We start from the raw sequence: 20,860 nt of genomic DNA, 5'->3' as shown, positions 1-20,860 counted from the left end.
GAACTTTAGCCTGGGCCATGTGTTCATCCCATTCTGGGTTGTATGGGGACTTGATCCACATAAAGTGCATTAGCTTTATGCAGGAAAGGGCATATGGTAAGAGAAAGGTAAATAACTTGTATCCATATTACAAAGGACAGCAAAACACATATTATTGACTCCTTATCAGCTGCTTCTTCTCTTTGTGAAAAGGTGCTATTAAAAAACTGCTTTTGATGAACCACTTTGAGAGGTGTGGTTTTTAAACAATTAAGTGTTATATAAATTTTATGAAATAAATAACAGTGGGAACTGTTTTACACTAAGCAACATTGCATACTTTTATTTCACTTCATTTACTTCATAATTTATATACCGCTTAACACCATAGTTTGTGAGTGGTGTATAATAAGGTTGCAAAAAAAGTGTGAAAGATAAAATCAGTGAAAACTAACCATAACATTAGCTTACTCAAAATCTGGTGTGAACTGGAAGGGAGTTCCACAAAGCTGGAAGGCACGAAGGTCCAGAATGCATGGCTGCTGATGAATGTGAGCCATGGAGCATGATTCACAGGGACTCCCTGAAAGACCTCAGTGGTCAGACATGGATATAAGGCACAAGGTGTTCCTTAAGGTACACTGACTGCCAGTTGCTAAGAGCCTTGTAAATTAATACAATAACCATGCACATGGCCTGGTAGCATTTGGGTAGCTAATGCAAGGTTTTAAGAACCAGGGTTATGTGCTGTTGGTTGCTTATCTTCACCACCAGTCTAGCTGCAGCATTTTGACCCAGCAGGTACGTCTGAACCAGGCCCAACAGTAGCCCCACGTAAAGTGCATTGTAAGAACTGATTCTTACCATTTCATGAATCACGTAGTTAGTGTACCAGGTGGCGCTGTGGGTTAAACCACAGAGCCTAGGATTTGCTGATCAGAAGGTCAGCGGTTCGAATCCCTGCAACGGGGTGAGCTCCCGTTGCTTGGTTCCTGCTCCTGCCTACTTAGCAGTTTGAAAGCACGTCAAAGTACAAGTAGATAAATAGGTACCGCTCTGGCAGGAAGGTAAATGGCATTTCCGTGCACTGCTCTGGTTTGCCAGAAGCGGCTTAGCCATGCTGGCCACATGACCCAGAAGCTGTATGCCAGCTCCCTTGGCCGATAAAGCGAGATGAGCGCCGCAACCCCACAGTTGGTCACAACTGGACCTAATGGTCAGGGGTCCCTTCACCTTCACCTCAGCAGCTGGCAAAAGGCAGTCCTAGCCACTGAGGCTACCTGAACCTCCAGCAGCGAAGATGGACCCATGAACACCCCAAACCTGGCCTAATGCTCAGAAAGGGCTGAACAAATTTGCGGGGGTGTGGGGAAGGGGGCGACACACAGCAGAACAGAAAAATATTTTAATTTTACATTTACAGATAAGGCTGGATGCATGTTTAAAGAAGCTTGGTAAAGGAGCATCCATTGCATCAAATTTTTACATTAGCAAGATTCATTGCAATGATACAGTCAGGCCTGTATTCATTCTGAGCTCCTCTATACTGTGCTATTTGTTTGGAAGAGTGTCTCTAAATCACATCGACTATACAGTAATTGCTGTTTACATGGTTGCAGCAGGGTGCTTTGAGCTGCTGGGCACATGCAGATTACAATGGCCAGGTCTGCCATTTCCCTGTGCAGGTCTTGGTTTACACAAACCATGCGTTTGGCAGGTCTGCATCATGTCAAGATACATGCATGGGGAATGATCATCAAATACTATTGTTTTGAGGCTGGGAGTTAGAAAGAAATTCTTAATAGGGCAGATGGACTGCTGGCCCAGCACATTCTTTGATAAATAAACTATGGCTGGTATGTTGCCATGGGAACTAATTGCTACATCGTTTTGGGGGGATGACCAGGAAATAGTTGAGAGACTCTTCTGAAAGACAAGAGCCATTCTGGAATTGGGGCAGACATACTTCCCCATTCCCAGCTGGGATGCCTTTTTTTCAGCTGGCACTGAAATTTAATTCAAACTTTTGTATGCATTCAACTTAATTGAAAATGAAACAGATGAGGAAGAACTATAAGTTGTGACAGTAATGGCTTCAAATTATTTTGCTGTTAGAATGCATAGGCACTTCCCAACTTTTAAAAATACACTAGACTCCTAATGTTTCCATTTTGCAAACTATAACATTTTCCAAGTAATCAATTTGCAAGTTTTAAATGAGCTTAAATACATCTGTACCTACATTTCTGTACGTTGAACGCCACTGCAAAGTGGCTGTGTTGCTGAGAATGATGAAAATAAAACGTGTTGTTTTTTTTAAAAAAAGAAGATGTGGCAGTTTTCCATTTCAGTGTCAGATCTGCAGTCTGAGTGGGTGGAATGTACTTCCCTCAGCTACAGAACTTATGTGAGGAAAAATCTTCCAAGCATAAATGGAATATCTGCCAGACTTCCAACAGCAACAACAACAACAGAGGTGTGATGCCAGAGATCGAGAGGTTGCGTTAGTTAGAAGGCTGCTGCTACTGGTACAGGAATAGCTAGGAGCTGCTAGGATGGGGAAGCGTTGTTGGGCAGTTGTAGCAGCCACAATGAATCAGGAGTGCTTGCGAGTACTTAAGCACACCGGCCCTGAGAGATCTGCATTGGCTCCCAGTAAGTTTCCGAGCACAATTCAAAGTGTTGGTGCTGACCTATAAAGCCCTAAACGGCCTCGGTCCTGTATACCTGAAGGAGCGTCTCCACCCCCATCGTCCAGCCCAGACACTGAGATCCAGCGCCGAGGGCCTTCTGGCGGTTCCCTCATTGCGAGAAGTGAGGCTATAGGGAACCAGACAGAGGGCCTTCTCGGTAGTGGCACCCACCCTGTGGAACACCCTCCCTTCAGATGTGAAGGAAATAAGCAGCTATCTTCTCTTTAAAAGACATCTGAAGGCAGCCCTGTTTAGGGAAGTTTTTAATATTTAATGCTGTATTGTTTTTAACATTTGATTGGAAGCCGCCCAGAGTGGCTGAGGAAACTCAGCATAGAATAATAGAGTTGGAATAGATCTTGGAGGTCCTCCCCTCCCAGCCCCTGCTCAATGCAGGACCTGCAATACAGGATGAAACTAAAGTGGTATGATGCAGCTCTAAATGTACAGTGCCTTGGAGAAGGTGGTAGTGTGTTTTGGGGCTGGGTGCTTGCTGGAGAAGGAGTACTGTTGGGTGGCAAGTCAACCCCTTTCTAGACCCATTGGTTTGCTCACAGACCTTGTGACTTTGCTCAGTTTGGGGTGAGGTAGCTGGGGAATCACAAAAGCCCCAAGCCAATCTGAGGAGGATTTGCTCCTTGAGATCCAACGTCTCCTTTGCAATATAAAATGTTTTTTTCCAGAGCAGTGCTTTCTTTCTTTCTTTCTTTCTTGGCTGTACAAAGCCTTGCACCATGGTGGCTATCTCTGCTGGGAGCCCAAAACATTTAAATTGCCACCGCATGAGGAGGACACAGGAAGCGATTGGTTCTGCCAGTGAGCATTCCTCCAAGATTACATTGATTTGCCTCTTTATGTGGTGTCTGAAAAGGAAAGCGCTCAAGGAAGTGCCGCAAAGCTTCTGTTTACGAAAACAAATCTTGTGACAGCTAAAAGCTTTGAAACAGTTTTAATTATCCGTTAGAGGGCAGAATGTATAATTAAATGGTAATAAGCATACAGATAGAAACATAGTGCCCAGTTTGAACAGATTCATATTCCTTCAAGTGACCTTGAAAGGCAACAGAAGGCTGCTGGCGTTGAAGTTTGTGTCCATAGGAAAACCCACTCTAACAGTTGCCACAAATTTCAAATCAAGGCAGCATCTTTTGTAAGAAAAAAATAAAAAATATTTTAAAAATGGATGAACTGTCTGATTAGTGGGAAAATTAGCTGGTAGAATTGATTTTTCTTCTTCAGCCCTCTCCCCCTTCCCTCTGGGTTTCCTGGATTATTAGCACTTCACAAATAAGACAGATAATTTGCGTGATTTGAAAATCACTGAGCAGAATGAGATTCTTTTCTCTAGCTTTATGTGGTGGTTTTTTTTTTTTTTTTAATATACTTGCATCAGCTTAGCCTGTTTGTTGAATATAAAAAGCTTTCAGTTATGCTTTATTCACATCTTCATTATAAATTCTAAATGGATGCCCTTATTATCAAGGTACAAATACTGGGTCTTGGAGTGTGCTAATTTCTCAAATGCCTTTGTGATCTTGGATTAGATGCTCAAAACTGGATCGTCAAAAGAACAAACCAACCCTTAGTCCTTAATGAGCCCAAGACCACCACCACTCACTCAATGTAGAAAAAAAGCTAAAAGCCAATGTTTTAAGGCTGAGACACATGTTAGAGATTTGCCATTTTGTGTTATACAACAGAGCAAAACCTCACCGTTTTGTTGAGTATATGGAAACTGTTCTGGGGAACTTGTAACAACAACAATAGCAATATATGAAATGCATTAAGGGCAAGTGAATTCTTAGGTTGTGGGAATAGGGTAGAAATTCAAATCTCACACTTTCTTAAACACTATGTGAACCTAAACACAGCTGTCCTTAAAAATTCACAGTTCTCTGAATTTTGCATTGTAGTTCTCCAGCCAGCAATGGGTACAAAAATGCAAATATGGGGGGGGGGGGGGAGTGTGCATACAAATGCCGTATATCACTGAAAGTAGCATACAGAATATCGGGGAAATTGCAAAAATATTTAGAAGGCAAAATTGCAAAGAAAAATGTGTTTAATTGGAGAAATTGGTACTGAGATTCTGATAAATTTTCATGAGATAGTCAGTATTTAGTGGGAGACTTTCAGGTGCATACCAAAAATTTGCATTTAATTTTTCAGTTTGAAATGGATTTAAAGCACTATCTTACCGCAGCACAATAAATCCATCAGTGCTTTGCTGTTAGGAAAGTGATAGGTAAATTCATTGAAAAGTGTGAGATGAATGAAAGATTATTGAAAAAGCATATCAGCACCAGGCAATCAATTCAGGATGGATGTTCATTGTCATATAACCTGCCAGCAAACAAGCAACTCAGGATGAATGCTCAATAAAGAGGCTTCCTGGAGGAGTGTATTTCTCTTCCTTGTCTCTTAATCAGCTAATCAGGGATGGAAACAGTTTAATTCAGTCAAGGATGGTCTTCCTAAATGAAGATGTAACATTTAATAGGGTTCAATAGGTTCAAATAAACATTTAACTGCATTTTTAAGCAAGATGGATTACATGGATGATAGAGGAACTGAAAAATTCAATTGACTTCTATTTAGTTATATATGTTTGGCTCTTAATAAAATATCTTTCACAACCAAGGCTACTGCTCCTAATGAGGGTTTAATTGCGGGCAGGGCTCAGCAGGACTGTGTCCTGGAGTGTGCTTGGGATCAGGCATTTGTTTTATTTCGTAAAATCCAAACACCACTTGATAGCGGAGGGAGTGGGGAGAGAACACCCCAGAGCAGTTTACAAAAAGGCATAAATTGAGGACATGGTATATGGGGAAATGGTTAATGCCACACACACCCTGTGCCATTGCTCTGATACAAATGCAGCCCCTGGCTGGCTTTGTCAAGAAAAAATGCATTTAACATACAACCACACACCTACAGTGTCACATCGACTTTACCTGCAAGAAAAAGTCACGTTCAGTGACTGATTCGTGAAAAGGGGGTGTCCATCTTGCGAGAGCAGAAGCACTTTCCACTATGGCAAAGCAACCACTGGCTAAAGCCCACAGGGTATCTTTTCCTTCTAACAGCCTTGCAGTACCACACATCCAGAATTGTGGAATAAAGCTTCCAGATCAGACAGCATGGCTTAAAAGAAGAAGAAAAAACCCATTGTTTAGAAACTAATTACTCTGCTAACCGATGCAACTCCATTTAGACTAATAAAGAATAATTTACTTTGCTCCTAATATCCCCCCGGTATCAATGAGTCATTCAATGACATTACCAGAAAATTGTGAATTAGCTATCATGTCTAGTTCTGATATGGTGCCAGCCACAGAATCCTCAGGAGACAAACTGGACACCTTGAGGAGCAGGCAGGATCTCTGACTCCAATGCTTAGGATCTCCTTGAGGGGCCCTCTCTGTTGATACCCAAGGAAGAACCTCTGGAAATGTCAGAGGAGTAGGTGGAGTCCACCACACCTTGACCTCAAAAGCACCAGAAGCTTCTGGTCATGGCCAAAGAGGGATGACACATTACATTACATAGGTGCCAGGAAAAAACATTTGTTTTCTCCTAGACTTTAGGCAAATTATACAATCTATGGCCTAATAAACTGAATGGGGGGTATTGTTTTTGTTTGTTGTTATGGTATGTATCTTTGTTACTGTGGTATGCATTTTTCTGTTTTTATATTTTAAACTGCCCTGTGATCTTAAATAAATTAACAAGGGCCCAGAGTAAGGTGTCTACTCATGAGTAAGCAATCCCTGATACTCTTTCATTGCCAGCAGCTGGCAATTACAATAGAAAATCCCTATCTATTTAGAAATTAGATTTTATGAGGCAGCTTTTGTACCAATACAAATGAGCTTTGTTGTAGGTTTGCTGATATGCAATTGTAGATGAACAAGAAAAATTAGAAATAAATGTTGAGTTTCATCCACAATGCCTAGTCATGCCTGCAGTGAACACTAGGTAAGGTTTTCAGACTAATGCATAAAATAGTGAAGACAATAAACATTAAATGTTAATATTAATGGTAATGGAAATCATCGTTACATTAAAAGATTGCAGACTTGCTTCTAACGCACAGTTGCAGCAGTTTTTATGTCACTGCAATTTGTCCCTTTAATATATAAAACTGTATAAAGCTACCATTTAGTCAAGTGAAAAAAAACAGCACAGTTTTCCAGGCTGCAACATGGTATCATATAGTGGCTTCTTAATTATAAGGAGGAAGTAAAAACTCTTCTGCCAGTCTATTCAGTCGAAGTGACAACTGTTTTGATTTGTGGAGGTTTAAGCAAATGCTTTTCAATTTATTCTAAAATGTAAACACCCTACAGAGTGCTTTATTTATTTTTGGTTTTTTACAAACATAGCAGAAAAGGGAATTTTTCTTCTTGATTACTAGTTGAAATCTGTTATCAGTATGAGAAATATAAAACACACTTCCCATGATAACATAATGCTACACATACAGAGTAACCCTACGCAAGTCAACACATATATAAGCTGCACTGACTTCACTGTACTGAGACTTACTCCTAGTGTGTACAGAACTGCAGGCAGAGTCAGGCAAATCTATCATGTTCTCATTTTTCCCAGTCTTCACATTTTCACAGCACTGATTTATTTATTTTTTAAAGTCCCCATGAAAATTCATCAACATTTTAATTTCCCCCTAATTTTCCTAAGCTATTATGTCTACCACAGACATTTTTACAAACCAATTTCTGATGAAATAATACATTTTTGACCATCATTTCCACTAATATGTGAATTTTTTAATGCAGACCTTACCCTAGTATAGTATTACTACTACAGTGGTACCTCGGGTTACATACCCTTCAGGTTACATACGCTTCAGGTTACAGACTCCACTAACCCAGAAATATTACCTAGGGTTAAAAACATTGCTTCAGGATGAGAACAGAAATTGTGCTCCGGCGGTGCGGCAGCAGCAGGAGGCCCCATTAGCTAAAGTGGTGCTTCAGGTTAAGAACAGTTTCAGGTTAAGTACGGACCTCTGGAACGAATTAAGTACTTAACCCGAAGTACCACTGTACTTTGTACACATTCCTTAGCTGAAGAACTGCACAACAAAATCTAGCTGGTGTTACTTCCCAAGGATTTCTGTTCTTGCTTCAGAAAGCGTGGATTAAAGTAGGTTCGCCTTTAAATGCAAATTGAAGGGAATTGAGGGCTGAGTGACAAGCAATCCTAGCTCCCTGATATTTGCAGTTGGGGGGGCATAAGAAGACAGGCAAGGTGCCCATCCAGCAGAGATCCGACTGTGTCCATGGAAAGTGTGGGAGGTAGAAGGCTACCACTGACCATGTTCCTACCACAGGAACAATCACAAGCCTTCCAAATGTGTCATTATAAGGGTAGAGGCAGACCCAGCTCTGGGTTCTCTGCATGTAAAATTGTGCCATTCCCAGAGGGAGGGGTAATGGGGGCTTGGACCGGAGCTGACTTAATGGTAAAGCACAAATGCTGCTTGCCCTCTGCCCTGGGCTGCTAAGGAAAAGTGTGGCCGTAGATTTTCCAGGCCACTCTCCACTCCCACACTTGGGATGCCTCTGTAAATGCATTTTATTTGGGCTATATTGCTCTAGCCTTGCTGCAGAACTAAACAGCTTCAGTTCAACGAGTTTGACCTGCAAACAGCATGATGTGGAACTAGAGCTGGGTATTTTTTTTAGGAAAAGGTCCTTTCAATCCACTTTTTACCCTTTGGCCACTTTACCTTCACTTAAAATCAAATTAGATACCCAATGCTTTCAGGCCACCCATGCTTTGCTGCCTTGTTGTGGTCTCCCTGCAGTCAGACTATGTGTTTATTCTCTAGTGTCGTATTTTAGAAGTAAAGTTGATTACCAGATGGATTTGGATACATTGCATGGGGAAATGCTATTATAACATATATTTTAGCCATCACCCATGTTTCAACCAGGGCAGCCACTTGGTGAGCCACTAGTGCAACTACTGCAATGCGATCCTTGCTTGGAAGTCCTCCCAAGCTCCATGAGATTTACTCCCAAGTAAGTGTGCATATTGGAGATGCGGGTGGCGCTGTGGGTTAAACCACAGAGCCTAGGACTTGCCGATCAGAAGGTCGGAGGTTCGAATCCCCGCGACGGGGTGAGCTCCCATTGCTCGGCCCCAGCTTCTGCCAACCTAGCAGTTCGATAGCACGTCAAAGTGCAAGTAGATAAATAGGTACCGCTCCGGCGGGAAGGTAAATGGTGTTTCTGTGCGCTGCTCTGGTTTGCCAGAAGCGGCTTAGTCATCCTGGCCACATGACCCGGAAGCTGTACGCCGGCTCCCTCGGCCAATAAAGCGAGATGAGCGCCGCAACCCCAGAGTCAGTCATGACTAATGGTCAGGGGTCCCTTTACCTTTACCTTTAAGTGTGCATATTGGGCAACATCCTTGGAACCCTGTGCACAATGTGTGCATTGGTGCTTAACACAGCTGGCCAACTCTGCAAGGCAGTGGTGCAAAGAAGTGGCATAAGAGGACCGAGGCCTCTTTCCTACTTTCACAGTGGCATCTTCCAACTAGGCTGTCTGGTGAATTTTACGTAAACATCGGTGAATGGGACAGCATCCAACATCTGCTGCCTGAGGCAGCCACCTCTCTCTACCCAATGATAGGGTGATCCTGAAAGGCTCTTCATGTTGTTGTTGCTGTAATCAGATGTAACTGCAATGGACAGAGTGTCAGGGTAAGTAGCAGGTCTTAATAATGGAGGGAATGAATAGAAGTAGAACTTCTCACTCTTCTCACTTCTCACTAAAGGTCAATGTATTTTGAACCATATGCAGAGGCTTTTTAAAATACCTATCCAGCTTTTTAACTACAAATCAGTGCTGTTACCCACTCACTATCAGTCTGAGACCTCCTGTACTTTTATAAATATTCCTACAGAGTCATATCAAGCAGGATTAATTAGTCAGGCTTTTTTTACAGGACTACATGCACTTTCAGAGATGTCAAGGGAAGTCAGTTTTTTTTTTGTTCATAAATATATTTATTAATTCCCATTAATAAATAAATTCAATTTTCATTTAACTGTCTGGCCTAAGCCAACTTTTTGAACTGCCCATTTGCACTTATGGGATTTACAAGCCTTGTTAGTCCCAGGCCTTCCTAAACTCTAGGATTCTATTCGGCCAAGCACATTTTTTGAGTGTAAGCAACATTTCAAAATCATTACTACTCTTCTTTTTTTGAACCTCCATTTCACAGTTTAATAACTTGTTTGGAGTGCAGAAAAGGCCTACAGCTATATTTATAACACTGCATTGCTGGTATATTTAATCAACAGCTATAGCAAATCACATCCACCTAAAATGTTCTCATTTAACCTTGCCTCCCACATGATCTCTTACAAATGTGTCCCATTTCATTATATTCAAATAGGACAGGGAAGAAATTCTGCATGCCAGAAATCTTCCTAATAAGACAGTGATTATATTCCACTTCCTCTTGGCATGATATTCAAGTGAGCAGCACCATGTTTACATCAAGACATATCTGCTTTATATAAAACTTCATTGACACTATGGACCTTGTTTTCCTGCTGCTGATCTGCTAATAGAAATATGTAACTAGTCCCTAATATTTCTTTCTGTACCTGAGAACTGAAAAGTAGTCAATGTAACACACATTTTTTAAAGAAAACTACAGGTAAGTTAGTGTCCTGAAACCGCAGGTACATGGCAGCAAGTCTCCCTGGTGTACACAATCCCACAGCAGATGGTAGTGCATAGTCCAGCAGCAGGTAGGCCTACAGGTGCAAAGTCCAGTCAAACCAGGTTCCCACCTCTGCAGCCCATCCCAGGATCAGGGCATCTGGAGGTCAGTCCCAAACAAGCAGAGTTCCCAAGAGCTCCCTGGAACATCCAAGCCATGGCCCAACCAATGTGGGAAGTTGACCAGACACAGCACCTCAGCTCTGCTTCCCTTATATACCTTGCATGCTGATTGGAACATCTGGGCTTGATGAAGCATGTGGTTCTCACATGTTCCAAGCCTCCTCCAGGTGAGCCCCACCTGGCCAGCTAGGGAGCTGGGCTGTGGGCTCTTGCCTGTCATAGCCTCCTAGAGCATGCCTCCCATTGCTTCTTATGCCTCAGAGCCCACTGTATTTGGAAAAACAGGCCCCTCTGGTTCTGGACTGAACTGGACTGAAACTGCCTTGGTCACACTGGTTGATGATCTCCGGCTAGCTAGGGACAAAGGTGAGTGCTGTTTCCTAGTTCTGCTGGATCTCTCAGCGGCCTTTGATACAATCGACCATAACATCCTTCTGGACCGTCTAGAGGGGCTGGGAGCTGGGGGCACTGTTATACAGTGGTTTCGCTCCTTCCTCCTGGGCCGTGTTCAGAAAGTGGGTGGGGGATGAGTGTTCAGACCCCTGGGCCCTCACTTGTGGGGTGCCTCAGGGTTCCGTCCTCTCCCTCATCCTTTTTAACATCTATATGAAGCCGCTGGGAGCGATCATCAGGGGGTTTGGACTGGGTGTCCATCAATATGCAGATGATACCCAGCTCTACCTCTCTTTTAAATCAGAACCAGTGAAGGCGGTGAAGGTCCTGTGTGAGTGCCTGGAGGCGGTTGGAGGATGGATGGCGGCTAATGGATTGAGGTTGAATCCTGACAAGACAGAAGTACTGTTTTTGGGGGACAGGGGGCGGCTGGTGTGGAGGACTCCCTGGTCCTGAATAGGGTAACTGTGCCCCTGAAGGACCAGGTGCGCAGCCTGGGAGTCATTTTGGACTCACAGCTGTCCATGGAGGTGCAGGTCAATTCTGTATCCAGGGCAGCTGTCTACCAATTCCACCTGGTACGGAGGCTGAGACTCTACCTGCCTGCGGACTGTCTCGCCAGAGTGGTGCATGCTCTAGTTATCTCCCGCTTGGACTACTGCAATGCGCTCTACGTGGGGCTACCTTTGAAGGTGACTTGGAAACTACAACTAATCCAGAATGCGGCAGCTAGACTGGTGACTGGGGGCGGCCACCGAGACCACATAACACCGGTCTTGAAAGACCTACATTGGCTCCCAGTACGTTTCCGAGCACAATTCAAAGTGCTGGTGTTGACCTTTAAAGCCCTAAACGGCCTCAGCCCAGTATACCTGAAGGAGCGTCTCCACCCCCATCGTTCTGCCCGGACGCTGAGGTCCAGCACCGAGGGCCTTCTGGCGGTTCCCTCATCGCGAGAAGCAAAGCTACAGGGAACCAGGCAGAGGGCCTTCTCGGTAGTGGCGCCCACCCTGTGGTACGCCCTCCCATCAGATGTCAAAGCGATAAACAATTACCTGACATTCAGAAGACATCTTAAGGCAGGGAAGTTTTTAATGTGTGATATTTTAGTGTATTTTTGGTTTCTATGGAAGCCGCCCAGAGTGGCTGGGGAAACCCAGCCAGATGGGCAGGGTACAAATAATAAATTATTATTATTATTATTATTATTATTATTATTATTATTATTGGCCCTGATGCTCTGCTTCCTGTGCACTGACCCCCCTCTGTTGCCCCATGAGTATCTTCTACACCAACCTCTCCTCCATCACCAGCTTGCCCAGGTATGCCTGTCATGGCTACATCCCTTGCCAGGATCATCTTCCTCCTCCCCACTGTCCTGCCAGTTCATGACAGTTAGCTTAATGTCAGTTTGAGGAAAACTGGTGGAAAGTATTGTCAGAGACAGAATTATCAAGCAGATAGAAAAACCAAGTTTTGCTGAAGTAGAACAAACATGGCTTCTGCAATAGTAAGCCCTGTCTCATTAACCTTTTAGAATTCTTTGAGAGGGTCAACACACATAAAGAAGTGATCCACTAAAAAATGTCTACTTGGACAATCCAAAAGCTTTCCACAAAGTACCTCACCAAAGACTCTTGGGTAGGATCAGCAGGCATGGGATGGGGATATAGCTAGGAGTGGTCTTCTTGTGGAACAGTAACTGGTTAAGAAACAGGAAGCAGAGATTAAGAATAAATGGCCCCCATTTAGGGATTATCGATCACTCGGGGAGGAGCAAATTCTCCCTGCGCCCCTTCCAAGACACCCATGAATCAGAAGAATCCTTATTTTCCTCAATATGAAACTCCCAGTGCTTGGAAAAGACAACGTCTTTGAAACAGAAAGAAGCCTGAAGAACAGTTCTGAAGTGTGAACAGCAAGTGAATGAAAAATATCCCCACATTTTAAATAGAAATATATCACCTATAGAGGCCCAGAAACACAAGGAAGTTTATACAGTGGAACCTCGGGTTACATACACTTTAGGTTACATACGCTTCAGGTTACAGACTCCGCTAACCCAGAAATAAAACCTCGGGTTAAGAACTTTGCTTCAGGATGAGAACAGAAATCGTGCTCCGGTGGTGCTGCAGCAGCAGCAGGAGGCCCCATTAGCTAAAGTGGTACCTCAGGTTAAGAACAGTTTCAGGTTAAGTACGGACCTCCGGAACGAATTACGTTCTTAACCTGAGGTACCACTGTACACTGAAAGTATTACATAACTGAGTACTGATAATTGCAGTGTATTAGTCTTTGATGTAATCATTGCACCAGAGAAGAAATTATAGAATGAGAAGTAAAGCTTCCATTTTACACAAAACACGGCTGGTTGTGCATCAGGGACGCAAGCAGAGTACTGATATCCATTTATCCAAACTCTTGTTTGAGGATGTGATATCACACCAAACAATGGAACATCAGAAATGAAAATGCTATAACAACAACAAAAAGAGCCATGAGGGAAGGAGGAGGGAGTGGAGCCAGGAGGGGGAGGGAACAAGGGCTGCACTGTTTTATTGTAATAGTGTGAATACCCTAATAAACTATTGATAAAAAAGGAACTACATTTCATTTTGAGTGCCTGCTCTCCCTTCTATGTAATATGCATAGACAGGCACAGAACATTTCCCTTTTAGTGGTGGTGAGCACCATATGCGCTACCATTTAGGGGATTTGTAAGTACAGTGGTACCTCTGGATGTGAATGGGATCCGTTCCGGAGCCCCGTTCATATCCAGAAGCGAATGCAACCCGCATCCGCACGTCTGCGCATGCGCGGGTCGCGATTCACTGCTTCTGCACATGCGCGTGACATCATTTTGACCGTCTGTGCATGCAGGAGCAGCGAAACCCAGAAGTAATATGCTCCATTACTTCCAGCACGCAACTCGAAAATACTTATCCCGAAGCTACTTCAACCCGAGGTATGACTGTATTTATGTTGTTGTTGCATTTACCCATATATAAAAAGTTTTGGCTTTAAGCAGGGTGTCTAAAGTTGAACAACATGCAAATTCCTTTGCCTTTCCTTAGCTGAGTAATGGTACAAGAAAACTTGAGCATTTTAAAATAGTATGTGTGTTACTATCTCCCGCCTTCCTTTTATTTCATGCTAAATCAATTTCACAGTGTTTCCAACCAAAATCACTAAATAAACATGAAAGCTCAGCCTAGATATGCATAAGGAGCACTAAATCAGCAATTCAGAACACAGCAGTTCCTAATTTGCCATATGGAAGCAAGGACCAGACCAAAGTTATGGGACCAATATTTTCAGAAGCTCAGTAACAGCAATAATTAGACAATGCTATGTAACTGTAGTGTGTGACCAAGCAGTGAACTTAGTAAGAATGCTGAAATCAGATAGACTAACAGCTACACAAGGGCAAACTGTTTCTAACCCGAATAATCACTAGGGCATATCAAAGTGACATATTCAATGAAAACTGGACATGCATGTGAAAACAGTGGAAAGGGAAGCATTATCCCAAGACTCATACTTGATTTGATTTGCAGGCTGACCCATGCTGAACGCTCAAGGCAAAGGGAATGTGAAAAGCATAAACCCCATTAGACTAATTAAAAGCTCACTCAGTCCACCTTGTCTCCCACCATCCAAATCCATCAGAAACAAAACCATCACCCCCCCACCACTGGAGATGTTCAGAGATGGTCATGCATGCTTGATGCATGAAATCACTTGATTTTCCAGCAAGTTTTCCAGTGTAAAAATGAATGTGCATAGGCAAGAGAGGGCAGCGGCAGCCATTTTCTCTTCAAAATTTGAAATAAGCCTAGGCACATGTTGAAATGCATAGCTTCGGTTGGTGATGCCATCACACACCTTACCCATGTGCACTCCTTTCTAATAGATGCCCTTTAGAGCTGATGGGGGCATGCATACATTAGAAGCCTTGCCCTGATGTATGTTTATAATGTTGCCATAGTTAACATGAGACAATAAAAATGGCAGGCACAACAAATATCCTGACAGGAGACAGGCAGCAGTAAATCACACTGAGTGAGTCAGAGTTAACTCTTTATTAGCAAAAACAGGGTCTGCACAGGAGTGTCAGGCCTAATGAGCACAGCAATTCCTCTCTGGCAGGTCTCGCCCCCATAAAGCAGTTGCTGAGACTGAAGGCCCCTGCCTTCTCCCAGGTTCCTAACTCTCCTCCTGTCCAGTGTTTCCCCCAAGCAATCTGAGACTGCACCTGCATGTAACTTCTCCTCCACCTCCTTCATGTCTCTCCTGGTTCTGGGAGACCAGGGGGGAGTGGAGCTTGTCGCAGCAAGCAACCTGTGCTTATTCACCAGCCAGACTCATCTCTGCCGGTTGACCTCCCTCCTTTCCTGCTTCAGCTTCTGCTCCTGATTCTGGACTTCTCTCTGCCACAGTCTCCCCCTGCTCACTAAACCCTGTTGCCTCTTCAGCTTCCAACACCTTCTCCCCCCAGTCTTCTCTTCCTGGCCACTCATTGGTGTCCCACCATCAATTCTCTGGCCCTGAGCCTTTTTCCATTGGGGGCTCCCTAGCTGGTTCCTCCCACTATTTCTCTGAAGGTTTTTAAATTCCATGAAAATCTAGTGAAATGGCTGCTATATTTTTGTCCTTTCAGTTTTAATGCTCTTCTATATCTTTTTCTGTTCGTGTGAATTCTCTCTTGCAAGAATAAGGTGGATCCCCCCCCCCCATCTTTGCTGGAGAAGTCAGATGATGTCAGAGACTATTTTAATGCATTTTCTATTGAGGTTTATACCAAAGGTACCAGCCTAACCCTTTTTCATGGTTATGGCTTCAATTGAAGGCAAGGTTCTAGATATTATGCAGATTACTTTGTTTCTTACTGCAACAAAATAGCCCCAGAGCTCCTATTACTGTTTATTTTGTAATTAGAAACAGCCTATATTATAAATAACACTAGAAGTTGAATTGCCTGCAATGCAGACAAAATTTGGGCTGTTGCTATGGGTTCCAATTCTCTACCTCTTGCTGCCCCAAAACAGCCGCTATCAGTGGTTTCAAGGGTATAATGTGAACGTTATGCAAAATATGTCAAATGTTAATAAGCCCATTAAAACATAGCTGGATGAAAATAAGATTTTTTTAACCCACAGCAGCCCATTTGATTCTCAAAGGTTAAATGATGTTGGGATAGTGACCCAGCTTTCTTCACCATTTAATAGCATGTCCTCCATTTCATTCATTCCAATATTACTTCCATAATTCTTTCTCTAGTGTGAATTGCCTTTGCCATTTTACCACCCACTCACTCAGCTTGGAGAGGCCCGCCAGACTTCCTTCATATATATAGTGAGCACGTAGTAGAGGGATGAAGCAGGATTTTGGCCTGTCTCCAATCTCCTTGCATAGTCAAAGCTCTGAAAATGGGACCTTTCCTTCATACATACAGCTGCAGGCACATGCATACTTGATGCAAATGGGAATCCTGCACATTCAGAGTTTTGCTCATGCGCAGCACCTATGTACATAGAGCTGTATGTGCACAGCAGGCCTTTGCTGATGTAGGTGTCAGGGCCAGTGGAGTGCTTGCCATTACTGATGGGACCATCTGGCACAGTCCCAATCCCTTACATACATTTATTCTGTTATGAAAGGAAAGACGTGAAGAGCTCTGAGATACGAAACAGCAACCCAATATCAAGTTCTCAACTTTCCCCCTTGAATAGTTTCCGCTTAATCATTCTCCTGATGAGCAACTTCTGCAGGGAAGCAACATCCTGCCTGCCTGAACATTATGGGGAGAGGAGTGAGGAGTTGACACAGGCAGCTATTTTTAGCCGCCAGGGTTGGCTCTATCATTAGGCAGAGTGAGGCAACCACGTCAGGTGGCAGATCCTGGGCTCAAGCCAGCGCTCCTCTCTATTGTATGACTAGGTTGGGTATGGCACATGAGCTCTTTCTTCACATCCTAAACTACTCAGCTCCTATATATGGAATGAGGTGGGCACCATCTTATCCGTTGCCTCAGGCAGCAAAATGTCTTGGGCTGACCCTGTCCATGGCAGCCTTTGTGCATTGGCCCATTATGGACTATGGTAGTTGCATTCAATGAGCTGCAACCCTCTCCCTTGGAGAAGGGCAAGATGGCTTCACACCATGAAGGAATGTGTATAACCACACAGTTCAAAAGCTTGTCACACTGCATACAAATGGAATTTTTTTAATAGCTGGAATTCTGTTTAGAGAGCAGCCCCCTCCCCTTTAAAGTGACTCGTGATTAGGGATGTAGCCCACTGCTCTCTGTACCTGTTCATCTTTCGATCGCAATATCATTATTCAAACTTGATCCACTGTGGTTTGCATTTTGTTAAATTCATATGATCAGCCCTGGTACGATGATTTGTGAAAATAAGAGTGTTGTTTTCTATTCCCCTGGCGATGGCGTGATCAGCTGCTACAAAACAGATGCCATTACATCCCTATATATTCCCCTATTTGCAGTACTGCTATTGTTATTCATTGGCCATCATCAAGTAGCCATAGCGCCCAGGCAGTTTTACTTTCAGATTTATTTACATGGGGTGGGGAGACAAAAGATTTAAAACAATTGTCTGTGTGTAAATGACACAGATCATCAGCAAGACATCCTTGTGGGTGGGTGGGGAGGACTCCGCTGAAACACAATAACAAATCCAGCCATCTCCCATAACCATCCTTTTTCATAGCTGTGAATGGCCACATGCAGAAGAAAAGTTCGCAAGGGCAATTGCTGCAAAATGCAGAGAGAACAGCAGTATTTTTTAAATTGGTCATTTTTGTGTGTGTGTTCCAGCAGGCGTGATGGACGGGATGATGCTCACTGATGGTAGTGAAAGGAAGGACACAAAGTACATGGTTGTGGTTACGTTCCCCACACCCCACACAAACACACAATAAAATGATGCAGAGCCTTGGTGAACTGTGCTGGCTGGATTGTTCCTTGGTGTTTTGCAACAGTGAAGCTGACACACCTTTTTGTACAACAATGGTTCTGAAAAGCTCAGAGAATCATTCTTTCTTTTAAAATGCATTTCCTATTGAAGCTACTACTATTAAACATTACTAGCTTACACCCATTAACCCCTCCCTCCCTCCCCCCCCATCATGTAATAGAGGGCTTTATAGGTAGGGAAGCAGGATAAGAAACAGCACTGAATTTTAACGCCTACCAGCATCACCTCAGTGGAGCAGAGTTCAGAGGAATACACATTTTTTGCAGAGCTGATCTGACAGCAACTCCAAAACAATGACAACGAACAGAGTACTGGGTTCAAAAACAGTGCCATTAATTTTGTGTGGATTTTTTAAACCAGTATCAATAAAGATCACTGATGCTCACCTGGTAGGCAAATGAGCAAGCTGCTGCAGAGCTCACATTCATGTTTGATTTTTGCAAAATTTCTCCATCCTCCCTACTCATGATTCAGGTAAGCAAGGATGCTGTCCCCGACAAAGAACTCCTGTCAGTTCTTGGTGTATATGAAAAGCTGCTTTGATGAAGCGTAGCAGCCACAGATACCCAAACACTCTGTGAGGTAACCGGGAAGGGGTTGCTCGTGCTAAACTCTGAGAGCTTCTTTTCAGCTTTCTCAAAACCATGCGAATGAAGATCTCAGTGCCTTTCATGGAGATTGTTGCCAATTTGGGATGTAGAGAGAATACCAAACAAGCCTCCCACAAGGGAACAGGCAGTTAATACTCATTTAACTGTAACTTCTGCAGTATGAATGTGCACTTTTATCAGACAAATAATTTTAGCCTAACATTAGAAGGAGGAGAACAGTATAAATAGGTGCAGCTGCTCTGCTCTCATTAACATCACTATTATGCCGGGTTTGGGTTAAGAAAATGCAGTATGATTACTGAGGCCATAAGGTGTATGCTTGAGCATAAAAATGGGCACGATTTTACACCCTTTTTGAAAATGTATTTTCCCATGCCAAATCATGGGGTGGCTTAAATCCACTGTTCTGAAAGCATTGCTTAGTTGGTGAGCAAATGTTTTGCATTCAGAAGGCCACAATTTCCGTTCCCAGGATCCCCAGATATTGAAACTCTGGAAGGCAGCTGCCAATCAGTGTAGACAATATTGAGCTGGGTATCCACTCATCTGACTTTGTATAGAGCAGCTTCCTATGTTTAACAATACCTGAGAACTTTAGTATAGGCAGTGGTAGCCAGTGTATTGGTCTAAAACTCCAGGTGTTGTAGGATTACAATTCCCATCATCCCATGCTGGATGGGCTTATGGGAGATGGAGTTGAACAAATGCCTGGAGGGGATCACATTGACAACCTCTGATTTAAGGCATGTTATTGTTGTTTTCATTTCAAAAATAATTCCCCAGAGATACGTTCTCAAAACCACAGCCTATCATCTATAAAGACGTCTGGAGAATGAGCAGAGGGTCCCAGGACTGCAGACAGCAAAAATATCCCAATATCCCAAAAGGAAGATCCAGGAAAATACAGGGCAGTCGATACAGGGAAGATACCAAAACAGATTATGAAGCTTTCCATCTGCAAGTATATTGATAACAAGGCAGTGATTGGGAGAAGCCAGTGTGGATTTGTCAATGAAGAAGCCCTACAAGGCCAATGGTTTCTCTCTCTTTTTTATCAAGTTACTCACATGGGATTGTGGGAATGCTGTGGATGTCATTTTTCTTCATTTTATCAGAGCATTTGCCCAGATTGCCTATGATATTTTGGTTAACTAGCAACTTAAATGAGGGCTAGCTGATAACACCATCAGATGGCTTGACAGCTGGTTGGAAAACAGTGTTGGAAAAGTGCTTAGACTCTGGGAGCATCATTCCAGTTCACATTGTTTTTTGGCCCACAAACAGAGCTGTTGTACACCTTGTATACCTGGCTTGACAGTAGTATATGTGAAAAGGATCTTGGGATTGCATTCAGTCACAAGCTGAACATGAATCAGCAGTGTCTTGTAGCTGTAAAAAGATAGGCTAGTGCAATTTTAGATGCAGTTTTCAAGTCATGGGAAGTACTGTAATGGAACCACTTTATTCTGCATTAGCTAGAGTCCTGTGTCTTGTGTCCAGTTCTGGCCACTGCACTTTAAGAAGGATGTGACAAAATTAGAACAGTTTTGGAAGAGGAGGAGGAGAACAGAGATGCTCAAGTATACTGAGTATGCTTAGCCTGGAGGAAAAAAAGAATGAGGATGTGCATGAAAGCACTCTTCAAATACTTGAAATAATGTAATAATAATAATAATAATAATAATAATAATAATAATAATAATAATTTATTATTTGTACCCCGCCCATCTGGCTGGGTTTCCCCAGCCACTCTGGGCGGCTTCCAACAAAGATGAAAAATACACTAAAATGTCACATATTAAAAACTTCCCTGAACAGGTCTGCCTTCAGATGTCTTCTGAATGTCAGGTAGTTGTTTATCGCTTTGACATCTGATGGGAGGGCGTTCCACAGGGCGGGCGCCACTACCGAGAAGGCCCTCTGCCCTAGAAGGGCAAAGGTTTGATCTCTGTAGTCTAGGGCTAGATTTCTTAGAATTACAGGAGGGTAGACTTGACTTGAAATTTAGGAAAAATTTTAGCAGTGAGCATAGTTCAACAATGGAAACAATTACCTGGGCAAGAGTGGACTTCACTTTGGTGAGGTTCAGGAAGAGGCTGCTCAGGCTGTTCTTGCTTCAGGTTTCTTGCATCAAGCAGGAGGTTGGAATACAAGGCCTCCATCAACGCTGGGTTTCTGTGTAAGAAACACACACAATATAAACTGAATTTAAAATGCCAATGAAGTAATTTGTATCATGCAGCATAAATAATATTGTTGCATGCCATCCCTCAGAGCGGTGCAGTACAGCAGAGACT

General features: G+C 43.2%; 1 protein-coding gene across 10 annotated transcripts in view; it reads right to left on the bottom strand.

The window, feature by feature from the left end:
- Window positions 1–20,860, bottom strand: part of LOC310677106 (uncharacterized protein) — a 332,640-nt gene that overhangs the window by 191,292 nt on the left and 120,488 nt on the right. For all 10 annotated transcript variants that reach the window (XR_014510919.1, XM_083439493.1, XM_083439496.1 and 7 more), the window contains one exon: window positions 20,617–20,738. Coding sequence is in view for 9 of the 10 variants with exons in the window: in XM_083439493.1 (XP_083295619.1) it covers window positions 20,617–20,738 (122 nt within the window). In the remaining variant the exon portion in view is untranslated. The remainder of the gene's footprint in view (window positions 1–20,616; window positions 20,739–20,860) is intronic.

The sequence above is a fragment of the Podarcis tiliguerta genome (genome assembly GCF_965153285.1).
Source record: "Podarcis tiliguerta genome assembly, chromosome: 4".
In the NCBI taxonomy this organism is placed as follows: domain Eukaryota; kingdom Metazoa; phylum Chordata; class Lepidosauria; order Squamata; family Lacertidae; genus Podarcis; species Podarcis tiliguerta.
This window is presented reverse-complemented; position numbering and strand designations above follow the sequence as displayed.